The sequence below is a fragment of the Thermobia domestica genome, chromosome 15, assembly GCF_964235325.1.
Source record: "Thermobia domestica chromosome 15, izTheDome1.hap1.1, whole genome shotgun sequence".
NCBI classification, from domain to species: domain Eukaryota; kingdom Metazoa; phylum Arthropoda; class Insecta; order Zygentoma; family Lepismatidae; genus Thermobia; species Thermobia domestica.
Genome location: NC_137468.1, coordinates 181560061 through 181574046, shown reverse-complemented (window position 1 = coordinate 181574046; position 13986 = coordinate 181560061). Strand labels below are relative to the sequence as shown.

General features: G+C 36.9%; 1 protein-coding gene across 1 annotated transcript in view; it reads right to left on the bottom strand.

Annotated features, from left to right (window-relative positions):
* Positions 1–1094: 1094 nt before the first annotated feature.
* Positions 1095–13986, bottom strand: part of LOC145671968 (nucleoside hydrolase-like) — a 30169-nt gene continuing 17277 nt past the window's right edge. The window contains exons 5-6 of the mRNA XM_081741161.1: positions 11198–11337; positions 1095–1479 (exon numbers count right to left, since the gene is read on the bottom strand). Of these exons, the coding sequence (XP_081597287.1) occupies positions 1150–1479; positions 11198–11337 (470 nt within the window). The 3' untranslated portion in view covers positions 1095–1149. The remainder of the gene's footprint in view (positions 1480–11197; positions 11338–13986) is intronic.

Genomic DNA, 13986 nt, shown 5'->3' with positions numbered 1-13986 from the left:
ACTTTGCTAGTTCATAAGGTCAATACAGGAAAATGGTTCACAAGCTTCCTAAGTGAAGCGAATGATAATCTCGATCCCGAATTTTCTGAAACTCGGATGGGTTTGGTGGCATGTACAAAATATACTTTTTCTGTGATGAGAAGATGTTTAATCCTTCAGAGGGGACTTTCAACATACTAGTGTCTGCAAATTATTGATAATCCAGATTCAACACGAATGAAAATATTATCCTGGTGGGAATTACGTAGCTCCGGCCGGGCCACTCCTGAAATCTTCACAGCTTGTGGGGTACCACCTGTTCCGATTTAGTTGGGACAGTACCGATTATGTATTCTCGCATCCCGACGTAGCTCTATCCAGACTTCTAAATGTCTATACTTTCATTTTAATTGATGAAGTTGGTGACTATTACTACTACTATTTCTATTATTATTATTATTATTATTATTATTATTATTATTATTATTATTATTATTATTATTATTATTATTCAGATCTAACATTATTGTACGAAGCCTTCAAAACGTTCTGATTTCCCTCAGGAGCATTTACAATATTCGAGGGGAGAATAAGAAGTAATGCTTGAAAAATACTGTAAATTCACATTGAATACGATCAAACTCTAAAGATTGTTTAATACCTCCGACGGGAATTCGCCTGCGGGCCTCTTCCTGAAATCATTACTGGTTCAAAATGCAAGAAAACCTCATGTAGGCAGATACATAACAAACGTACAGATCTGTAGGACAGACGCACAGAGAACTAATTAAATTGGTCATGTTTTTATTATAAATTATATGATATAGGACCTAAGTAATATAAATTCTCATGTCTGTTTCCTTTTATCAATGTGGTAAATATGATATATCTTCACTAGCAAAGCTTATATTACACGAAGAAAAGAAATGTCTCTTCCTCTATAGCTGCACGAAGTCTCTGCACATTTTGCTTCGGAAAGGTGACAACTCGATTAACAGCTTGTGATATTTTAAATTATTGTTTTTGAGAAAACAAATGAAATACGGAGATGATTGTGAATTCTCTGAAATGTCAGATACAGTAAAAAGTAGGCTACGGTAAATAAAAATATCAGGAACTGGTAAAATAAGTGAACTTTACTTCTTGTTAAAGTATAAAAAAAGACTGAAATTATAAAGAAGTACTGAACGCTTCTAACAACATCTTTTTATACACTTCCACATCGACTCGCTCAACTATAGATATATTTTTCTCCTGTCCTAGCTTATCCAGGCGATCGAGCACCAACTGCCCTCTTGTGGTAGAGCCATGAAGTTCTACTGTGGCATAGAAACTTGGCGGTGATACTGCCACCTGTGGACGAAGAGCGATAGCAGCAGCATAAGGGTCGCAACGTCCCCAACTTCCATACAATTCGCTATCCAATAGAATCCTCTCGACTTTATTAATCAACTCCGTCTGTGGCGTTTGCAGAGTGCCCAGGACATTCTTTCGCCACGCCTAAAGAAACAGAAAGAAATACATTAATGTCTGAAAAATTTACTTTATTTACAAAGTAATCGTATAATATGTAAGATACACTATGTGAACAAAAGTATCCGGACACTTGGCTGAAAATGACTTACAAGTTTGTGGCGCCCTCCATCGGTACTGGTTGAATTCAATATGGTTTTGGCCCACCCTTAGTCTTTAACACAGCTTCCACTCTCGCGGACATACTTTCAGTCAAGTGCTGGAAGGTTTCTTGGGGAATGGCAGCCCATTCTTCACGGAGTGCTGAACTGAGGAGAGGTATCGATGTAGGTCGGTGAGGCCTGGCACGAAGTCGGCATTCCAAAACACCCCAAAAGTGATCTATAGGATCAAGTCAGGACTCTGTGCAGGCCAGTCCATTACAGGAATGTTATGGTCGTGTAACCACTCCGCCACAGGCCGTGCAGTATGAACAGGTGCTCGATCGTGTTGAAAGATGCAATCACCATCTCCGAATTGCTCTTTAACAGTGGGAAGCAAGAAGGTGCTTAAAACATCAATGTAGGCCTGCACTGTGAGAGTGCCAAGTAAAACAACAAGGGGTGCAAGCCCTCTCCAAGAAAAACACGACCACACCATAACAGCACCACCTCCGAATTTTACTGTTGGCACTACACACGCTGACAGATGACGTTCACTGGGCATCCGCCATATCCACACCCTGCCATCGGATCGCCACATTGTGTACCGTGATTCGCCACTCCACACAACGTTCCTCCACTGTTCAATCGTCCAATGTTTACGCTCCTTACACCAAGCGAGGCGTCGTTTGGCATTTACCTGCGTGATGTGTGGCGTATGAGCAGCCGCTCGACCATGAAATCCAAGTTTTCTCACCTCACGCCTAACTGTTATAGTACTTGGAGTGGATCCTGATGCAGTTTGTAATTCCTGTGTGATGGTCTGAATAAATGTCTGCCTATTACACTTTACGACCCTCTTCAACTGTCGCCTGTCTCTGTCAATCAACAGACGAGGTCGGCCTGTATGCTTTTGTGCTGTACGTTTCCCTTCACGTTTCCACTTCAATATCACATCAGACACAGTGGACCTAGGGGTGTTTAGGAGTGTGGAAATCTCGGGTTCATACATCTGACACAAGTGACATCCAATCACCTGACCACGTTCGAAGTCCGTGAGTTCCGCGGAGCACCTCATTCTGCTTTCTCACGATGTCTAATGACTACTGAGGTCGCTGATAATGAGTACCTGGCAGTAGGTGGCAGTACAATGCATCTGATATGAAAAACGTATGTTTTTGGGGGTGTCCGGATACTTTTGATCACATAGTGTACTAATGATCTTTATCCCTTACAGACCCAGAAAGAAAATACTTTACTTATTTTTATTTCAAGTACTTACTTTTGACAAATACATCTTAAATTGATAGTAATATATTTCTTGAGGTTTCTCTCAAAGTGGGGAGGGGAAAAACACGATACCCAGAATTGTGATGGTTCGAACTTAACATCTCCTAATTTTGATACTCACAAATGTAAGGGTTGTGACTTATAATGCTTTCTACTGGTACTAAAGAGGGTATCATTTTGTTTTCTCATAACGAGACTAAGAATTACAACGCAATAAGAAAGTACAAAGCAATGACAATGTTGGATGCTTACATTACTCGTTTGTGTGAAACTTAATGAAACAGTTTTCGTCCTTGTTCAGACACACATACACATCACATTTTAATATACTTTGTTCCAGATAGTGACGTATAGCCGTGAAATCTGTAGCATCTTGGAGCTTTAATTTTGTCCACTAGAGGCTAGTGATTATACCCGTCAAATCTCTTGTTTCGTGATGCCCGTGCCTTAGGTCGTCTACAATCTTAACTATTATTGGTGGTTTTTCGGCATTTTCTGTTTTTCCAAAGTGATCAGGTGAGCACTTTTGAGTTGGTACATCGAGGAGGTACTCTGAAATAGAGAAGAAATTCCAGATCAAGCTGATTTTGTTTCTTGGCATTTAGTAGCTCACAGTTTTGATGGTATTGGAACCATGAGTAAACTATTGTCAAGACAAAAAATTAAAAATCACTTTGAAAGTCCACTTCTTGAATCTAATCCATGTACGAAAATATTTCAGCATTTGATCATTTAAGTCCTGTAAACAGGACAACGAACACTAACATATTCCTTATTCTGATTGCTTCATCTCCGGACATCTTCAATGCGGTTCACACGAAACAATCACAGAGGATTTGCTCTCCTTCCACTGTAGTAGAGTTATTTTGTTATCGTTTCGTGTGAACTCTTCGAATTCTCCTCTCTTCATGTCTAGCGTGTGTTAGGAAGTTTTATATTTCTACAATCTAAATTATTCTTGGGAATTGTTTAAATTACAGTGTTAAAAGTTCGATTTATCTGCCTGTCGCTTAACCATTGCAGGAGAGACATCTATGTGAAACATACTTCAAAATAGACAAAACATTATACAGGCAACGTCCTGACCAGTCTTAAGATCACTGCTGGACTGTGGCGTAGACTGGTATATGGATAAGGAGTACTGGATTCCTGGTGGATTTCGAAGTCTAGTACTATTTGGATATCGTTTAGCCCTAGCACTCACTTTTGTGATGGTTACAAATAAGTGTCTAAATGGAGCATTAAATTTTAAAGCAAAGATCATAACATTCACTGAATAACATCTTGCAACATTTAATCTACCAACGTATACAATAAGAACTCGAAATAGAACAATTGTAATATTTACTCAAGTTTTCAAAATTACTTGCTGCATGGCCTCTATATAACGACACCTTTCAACAAAAAGAATTCAATGTTGCAAAAACATGTGAACAAATGAAACTGGTGCGCACCATTTCTCGTTGTGTAAAGCCTCACGATCATTCGAGGTCGAGCCTAAGTCTTCCTAAGTAGCATATGTGTAATTTAACTATTGTTCATATAACCTCACAAAAGTAGGTGTCTGGTTTGAAAGGGATATATTAAAATGCTAGAAAAGTTTATATGTTTGTGGACGAACCTATTTTTGTTGCCAATTCTTTCGACAGTGAGTTCTCGGAAACCATTGGCTCTAGAAAGATGCCCTTTTCACCGGTCGATTGCAAATTTTGTGAAGATTAACTAGTTCTAATAGAATATTTAAAAAAAAACATGGCCGTTATTTCCTTATTAAATTTTAGCGGTACACTGAAACTGTTGAAATTTCAAAAAAGTAAAACATCATATCCTACGAGTTATACATTCCAACACCACATATTTGCTTACAGGGGTTGCATGTATCTCAGGTGTTTGTTTCATGGCCAAATAATAATGAGAAACGAAGGATAACTCTTTCTTCGGGCTAAGATGAAGCTTTATTGTTTGGAGTGTTTCGACCAATGAACACCATATATATAACTGACTTGCTTATTATTGTTTGGAGTGTTTTGACCAATGAACACCATATATCACTGACTTGCTTATTATTGTTTGGAGTGTTTTGACCAATGAACACCATATATATCACTGACTTACTTATTATTGTTTGGAGTCTTTTGACCAATGAAGACCATATATCACTGACTTGCCTATTACTGCATGCAAGAAGAAAGAAAACACTGATCATCCATGAATTGGAAACTCCAACTGGAAGTATGCTCAATCTTGAAAACGGTGCGAGATATTTTTAAAAAAATAATCAAAAACGTCTCCCGTTTATGATACCCCTTCCCGATTTCCATCAAGACGTCTTTCACTCGTGTCTGTTAAGAGACATGTACAGATGTTGCGAAGAATTGCAGCAAGATTCATGCTTGTAAATGATGCGCTGCGTAGAGAGCAAAGGTTCAGCTAGTAATCACTTCAGGGGTATAAAAACAAAACCTGCTAAGTCCAAATTTCGACAAATTGGAGGTTTTATTGTAGTTTTTTCCTCGTTGGGAAGTGAACCAAAACCGAACACGTTGATTACCAAATCTTAATATTTCGAACTGAATTTCAATGCTGAAGTTGATCTTTAGAAGCAAAATCTGCTATATCCATGCGTAAATTGCTCTTATTTTAAACCAGAGAATACCATATCCACCAACCAATCACAATGAATGGATTGAGCATGTTTTGCTTTTGAATACGCTTATGACTACTTTTAATACACTGTGACTAACTCGGTGACGAAGCGATACCGACTCAACGAGATTCACAATACAATGAAACGCAAAGACTTCTATATTGAATGTTGCTGTCTGGTGTTGATGCAACTTATTCCTGTTGAAAATATTGGAAAATCAGAACTTGTGTAATCTTGGAAACAGAAACAATAGCCAATGGTTTACAAAGTATTAAGAACATTATAGGATTATTGTTCATTTGATCATGATAAGATGAACTGGAATAGTGTTTCATTTGAGACGACAAATGGCAATTTCTTGTCTCAGTGTCCTTCTAGATCAGAGTCTCGTCTCTAGTGTTTCACAAAAACGAGACGAGAACATACTAAATAATTCTTTTAACATTTTAAATGAAAACGATTTATTCTGTTATGAAAAGGTGCTTTGTGAGTCAACCAGGGAAGAAAAAGGGAAGAAGAAGATGGTAACTATTGTACCGAAGTCCCGGATGATGAAGTTTTTTCAAAGACACTTTTCGTTTCTTTTCTAATAATATTTTTAATGCCACTTTCATGTTTTGTAAAAAAATAGGAGTTCACAAACATGTTCATTTCTTGTTTCCGTAACCTATAAGTGAGTATTAAATGTTCTTTATATTCTATGCAAAACATGATGTAAATAGCAAATAAATTGAAGATTTGGAATCAAAATCCAACAAAAATGGTATTTATTTCTGGAAAGCTATACAAAACTGGCCAAAAGTGATAGCATTATTTAATGCATATGTGTGAAATCTACCACTAAACAAAAAAATAATTCAAGAATTCTGAAACATAAGGATGTCATACGATTGTTTTTTGTTTCCTGACATAAATTCAAAATTGACTTAGCAGGGTTTGCTTCTATACGCCTGAATTAAAATACATTGCACATTTTATGTTTCTAAAATAATAATAAAAGGTAGGGAACACTCCACTAAACTTTCTCGCTCTCATTCTTAAATTAAATTCCTGAAGTCATTACTGAAACGTTTATTTAAGAAACATGAAGAGAAGTATAGGTAATATTTCATAGGAATTGGAAAACTTCGAAGAAAACCCACACGGGAGAGTAAACTACCCGTTGTGGGTGTTTTCATGAAATTGAAATGAAATGAAATTTTTCAATTTTACGTTCCACCAAGTGAATGATGATGATAGAATTAGTAGAATGAGAATATGGGAGGAAACAGGAGTACGCGAGAAAACCCACGGACATGATGTTGTCCACCAGAAACCTACTTGGACGAGGATTGAACTAGAGACCCCACGCACCAGAGGTAAGCGCTTTATCACTGAACCACCGTGTCCCGGGTGTTTTCATGAGAAATTATTCATATCATATTGTAGGGATGTTAAGGAAACATTGACCAATGAAATATATAAAAAAAATCACTTTATCAGTTTAAAAAAATCACTGAAAGGAAATTCACCCTGGTGCAATGAATACACCTTGTGAATTTTTCTTCTGGAAAAATGATTTGCTTCACATTATACGGCTGTGAATGAGATATTCATTCGCAAAATCTAAATAAAATTGCCTGAGAAATTTTTGAGAAAGACGTGTTAAAAGAACCCCTCCTCACGTGTAAACTATCTCTTCTGGATTGTTTCTTTTCTTTAGAAAAACTACTTGCAACTCTATCCATCACGACTCTGTAAGTCACTAAAGAAATAATAAACACTTCTGATCAGAGTATATACACATGTTTATTAAAAACTAAATTACAGTGTAACGGTTTCCGACAACTTAACGTTGTCTTCATCAAACACTAACTGCAAAAAATACTTGTATCACAGTATAGATTAGGTACTGAAATATTAATTTATGAAATTATAGTTCAATTCGTAACTATAGCTGTGGAATCCAGTGAAGATTGGGGCAAAGATCTCAATTTTATCAAGGAAGTTGGTCAACGAATTACTCTTCTAACTGGACATAACAGAGCCAGTTCCTTTTTAACACAACGTATAAGCATCGCCGTACAAAGAGGCAATGTTGCCTCAATTCGTGGAACTATACCACCAGAAAAAGAATTTGAGGACATCTTACTCCTATGAAAAATGCCTCATTGAACAAATCCATCCATGGAATAGATATGGAATCACCTAACGAAGTACACCATATTTCGTGGAATGAATTCCAAACAACGTGAAAACGGGCCTGTGCGATATTTTACTGCGAGGACTGAAAATGTCAGTCACATTCATTGGGAATTCCACAGCCATCCAAGAATTATTCAGAAGGATTTCTGAGCAGTTTACTGTCATGTTCATAATATTCAGATATTTAATGTAAAATAAATAAATAAATAAATAAAAATCGAAAATTCATAAGTAGATAAACCAGATTATAGTTTCGAGAGTTTTGAATCCTGCTTTTTCAAATCTGTAATTTCTCTTTCTATGTTGATAAAACTTTTAGGAAAATTTATGAAATAAAAACAATATTATTAGAGCTATTTTCAAGACAATTGCAAATTATGGTACACATCATGTTGTAAAGTGAACGTTAGTGTGTATCGAAAAAACTCCCCTCCCCCCGAAATGTTAAGGTGGGTAATGCGAAAAAGGAGTCAATTGTGACGAAAAAGAAGTATGATTTTTGTCAGATTTTTTGGTGGTCGTTTTGGTGGCGCGCATCGATATTGAAGCTTTTATAGTAATTTGGGTATGCAACACGTACAACGATTCCACAAAAATGTCATTATTTGGCTATTTTACGTACTTTTCTGCATTATGGTAATTTATTGTTTTGTTTATGACAAATATATTAAATTTGTACCTCAGGGATGATTTCCTAAACTAAGGAAAAAACGTATGGGGCGTAGGTAAAAACTTAGGTTACATGTGTAAATTCTGTAGTTTTGGGATTTAACGTACAGCAAACGCATAAGCGAAACAGTATATTTTTACGTAGTTTCTGTATAAGTGTTCCGAATAAGCGTACTTTCCGTACGAACGAAAGAACTGTACATAGACGATCAGGATTTCATATACAGATAGACGTATGTAACATGTAGGTGACGTATGAAACGTACATATACGTATGTAACATACGGCAGACTGTTAGATGTCAGACATCCTGCAACGACATGATGCAACATCTAGGCGGGAAAGTGTCATATGGATAACGTATGCTCCGTACTAATTTCTGTAGTAAATATAAGGGTTCCGTATATTTGTACAATATACCGCTGTCTGGATAACGATTTTTTTTTTCAGTGTATGATATTTACTTAAGCTTTTGGTTTTAAAAATGTCAATTTTAGGCTAAAGTGCCTTTTTTCTAATGACGTTCTCAATTGGTTTTGACCTAGAATTTTCTTTCAAAGTTTTCCGATATAAAATACTAAAAAAATGCCATTCTAATTGCTAACAGCTCCTGAATTACTACCTAGCACTATTTTCATAATTATTATGATTTAAAAATAACCTACTGCGAGATCCACTCACCCATTTAACACAAATTATGTTGGCAAACATGATTTTACTAACGGACAGGCCAATATTTTTTTCTAGTTTTCTCCTTTGACTTTAGAGTCAATTTTGTTCGAAATATTGGCATATGCTCTCTCTTCTAGATTCAAATTTTGCTTTGAGAATGCCATCACGAGTGCTGCCGCTGGAAACGGAAGACACGAGTGCTGCCGCTGGAAACGGAAGAAGCAGCCTCTGTGGTGGTTTTCACAAATCGTTCCACTCTTGAATATGACAGAAAAAGTCTTGAATTTCCGCTACTTTTTTGTTTGCTTTTAAAATAGTAATCTATTTCTTCATTTGTAACATTATTGGTCAATGGAGGTTCGTGGAGGGAGCATGAAACCCAATCATCCATATCATAGTATTGTTGTGCATTAAAATTGATGGTTGGTAAAACAAAAGTGTACAGTATTTTGCCTTTTTTTCAATCTTGTTGAGTTCTTAATTCTTCGCCAACCAAGTTATCTTATGTTTGCGTTTTGGTCAGTTATTAATACCAGCAGGAGATTTTCAGGATGGCCGAAGAATGCGTTTGGTTGACTGACCCTATCAATCAAATCTCTCAAACGGTGTACAAGAAATCGGGACAAGTGGATCATATTCCAGAAGTACCGTGCTTCGTCAGTTACCGATTGTTCCTTCTTGATCTCAAATCACACCGGTTCGTAGATCTTCATTATCTCCCACGTTGCAATAAGCTGCAATTTTTCAGAGGGGTGCAGCGTGCTTACATTCAGCCGCAACACACAGCATGTCGTCGTTAACCAGGTACTGAGCAAGTCATCCAGGTGTTTCCTCGCTAGACTGCTAACAATAAACGTATCTACAGAAGATGTTCAATGTGCTGTCCTTCCACATTTATGCAACGTGCTAATCGTAAGTTTCCAATGCATTCCATCACTCGCGATGTGTTGCGTAAATGTTCATACGCTTCTTCAACGCGGTTTTGTAAATCGGCAAGTTCTCTTCTCTAAGTGTGAAGTTCATTCCCCCCACATTCGAAGCTGTCGTACTCCACCCCTATCCACTTCCGGACTATATGTCATATTAACTTTCTCCTTGTTTTGGTGTCAGGAATATGCGGTTTCATTTTTCGTCATTACTTTGGGACACCCTACACACACATATATATATATATATATATATATATATATATATATATATATATATATATATATATATATATATTGTAAAAATTTGTCCCATATAGGTATAGGTAGAGCGTTAATAAAAAGAGTGTCCCGAATCGATCTTCCACTACCAATTTAATTATGAATTTTCTCTATAAAAGTATTTTCACAAAATACTGTACAAATCAATCTCTCTAATATCAAAGGTAGTTATAGGTAGTCTTTGACCGTAATGTCACAGACAGGATCTCTACAGAGCCCCGAAGTAGGCTAAGCAGAGTGGAATTGGGGACCCTAAGCTCCGATGCAAGCAGAGGGAAGGTTAAATGTCCAACAGATCCCCGCACCAGGTTAAGCGGCTGAGGTTAGGATTCCCAGACAGAGCCCCGAAACAGGCTAAGCCAGGAGGAAGGATAGGCGTAGTCCGAAGCAGACTAGAGGCCCTGGGGTTAGGTTACTCCTAAAGTCCCGAAGCAGACAATAGGAGGGTTACCAGACAACTGGTACCGAATTGCCTTTGTCCATCCAATTTATAGGGTTCCTTGGGTGGCGGTGGCGCTGCTGCTCCGATGTCGTCTTCTGCTCCGTGGGAGGGGCTAGAAGCCGTCGTCTGCAAGTGATTGTAGGTCCCTCAGGTGTGAAGTCTTCTTGCCGAACCACGTGGTGGTGTTTGTAAACACTGACATGTGGAATTGTTTGTGTACAACATCACATGGGATATTACAATATCAATATATATATATATATATATATATATATATATATATATATATATATATATATATATATATATATATATATAATGTTCTGGTGAAACTAAGTCCTTAATGATTTACTTCTTGCATTAATCCAATGACAAACTTCATTACTTATTTACGTTTTACTGGATTCCACGTATCAAATAATGTTAATTCCGTAATTGGATATTATTTCAAGCAAATAATAACTAACCATATAAAAAATAAATAGAAACTTACATATGGAATCTTTCCGTACTTGTATGCAGTTTCCCATGGAAATATTAATATAGGGCACTGCATGTTGTGAAGAACAATATGAGCAGCTTCTGGATCACAATAAAAATTGAACTCGGCGCACGCTGTTATGTTTCCAATACCTGAAACGATTATATTTTAATTAATTTATACGTAAATAAACAACTATAGATGCAGAATTACTTTATTGTTGCGGTTACTGTTACCACGAAAATTACTGCAATAATTGAATGTACGATACTCACTACAAATGTGTGTGAAAGAAGTGACCATTACAAAGATTTGTCAAATCTATAAATTGAATTTTATATTTGATAACATAAATTTTCTATTTACATTAATTTTTTACGTTCTGTGGCTTTTCCCTTTCGTGGCTTTCATCCTTAGTTATTTTCCAGTTGTGGCTATTACACTAAAGTGATGAGCTTCTTGCTTGTGTCTTTACAGCAATCAAAATCAATTAAACTAAACAAGATGAGAAAGGTCGATAAAAAAAGTGTTCTTTCTTAATTTTCGACTTAAACAACTAATCAAAATTAAGGCAATACTCCACAATTGAAAATAGTGCATACATATTATATTTTATTTAGATAACGAGCTATGCATCTTACATATTATATTCAGATGAGGGGGGAAATATTTTTTATTGAGTCTATTGGTTATACTTAAGTAATTCATTCCGTGTTCGTTGTAATGACATTCTTATCTGCCTCGGAGGTATGGTGGCACAGTGGTATAGCGCTTACCACTGGTAGGTGAGGTCCCTGGTTCGATTCCCGGCGAAGTTCATCGTGTCTGTGAGTTTCCTCAGGGTCCTTGCGTTTCCTCCCACATTAACATTTCACCAATTCTTCCATTATCATTCACTTGCCTTAATCTTCCGTCTCCATTAGCCTAAAGGACATAAGCGTGCAGCGGCGTAAATAAGGGCCCCGCAGACCCCGCATTGCGGGGGTGCCCAAGCCATCACGGGGCCCCCAAATCGTGATGTAGGACGTAGAAAAGTGGCCCCATTCCAAGGTGTCTGCGGGGTGGCCCCCAAGCCCTTAGTTACGCAACTGTAAACGTGGGACGTTAAGCTGAAAGATTTCTTTATTTGACTTTTGAATGTGAGAATAATTTACAATTTGTTTTCAAATACAGTATCTGAATATTGTGAAATGATAATGTCGGTTGTTACCTTAAAGAAAACATACCTATAGTTAGTGTGGAGAATAAACGAAATTTAGGGGCTGCAGTGGTTCAGTGGTAGAGCGTTCACCTCTGGTGCATTGGGTCCCTGCTTCGGTCCCAGCTCGCGCCAAATGAACTTTGTGTTGGAGAAACATTGTGTGTGTTGGGTTTCTCAGTGTTTCCGTTTCCTCCTACTTTCTTCATTCCACCATTTAATTCATTTCTGATCATCACCGTCTCCTTTAGCCTAGCCAGTATAATCGTGCGGCATAAAACTCACAAAGTTTTCATTTTATTTCAAATGAAATATAATTTTTCTCTCTGTTCATATCTCGTTCTTGTGTGTGTGTGAGGTTCTTTATTATTGTTGTTTTAGAATAGTCTTAATGACTCTTGTTTCGTAGTGTTTAAGCATGGGAAATGTACCTATTGGTATTCTGTATGTGATGTGAAGTTTGTGAACATTCCGAACCCGATCTGACACAAAGTTTGGAAAAATTTGATGATACCCACACACACCTATCAGCAACGAATGATTTTATCAAGTATCAAGTATCAAGAACGATTGTATCAAGTCATTCATGCTGGCCAGTTCCTGAAGTACTTTACCTCGAAATTATACCTCTGAATCTGTTATAAATTATAGTACAATACTTAAATTCAGTAACAATTAATATTTTGCTTTTGTATTAAAGTTGTGTAGTACAGGCTGTCCAATATACAATGCAATCCGGAGTTTGGGATAGTAGAACCTTTGAACCTGAAGTGATACACAAATAATGGTTATACCAAAATGAAGCCTTGTTCATGCATATATTTTTAAACTAGGAAGCAACGATTGAAGTACACTAGGAACCACACAGTGTTGCCAGATGTAACCGAAGGTGTAATTCTTTTTTTTTTTTTTTTTTTTTTTTTTTTTTTTTTTTTTTTTTTTTTACAAAACATGTAAATTGACACTCTGAATTGGCAACTTTGCTGATGTTTCAGTACATCAAAAGGTGTGTTAAGGATCTGTCTGCATTATGAAATTCCTGAAAACAATGAAAAACAAACTTTGAAATTATCATGATAAAGCGTTTTCTTACATGCATCCGGCAACACTGCTACTATCAGAAATGAGTTACCAGCTCTACACCGGATGCTGGGAGTGTCCCCTATTTTGATTCAAACACAGGTTCACACGTTTTACCAGGTTGGCAGCAACTTTATGAAGATTAAAAGTGTTAATGTTCTCAATGGCACTGCGAATGTTCGTTGCCAGGTCTTGAATAGTTCGAGAATTGTTCTTGTATACCTCTTGCTTTAAATAGCCCCATAGAAATGAATAGCAGTGTTGCTGGGTGCATGTAAGTAAAAATTTTATCACGATAATTTCAGTTGGTTCTTTTTTTTTTTTTTTTTTTCAGGAATTGTATAATGTGGACAGATCCTTAATATATCTTTTGATGCACTAAATCATCAGCAGGTTGCTAATTCAGAGTGTTAATTTATGAAAACTACGATTTCCCTAGTTCCCCCTTATAGAGGCCTCATCCGATTAGTTATCGGTGGAAATGAAAAATTCTTTTTTCTGCTCCGTAGTTTTCAAGCTACTC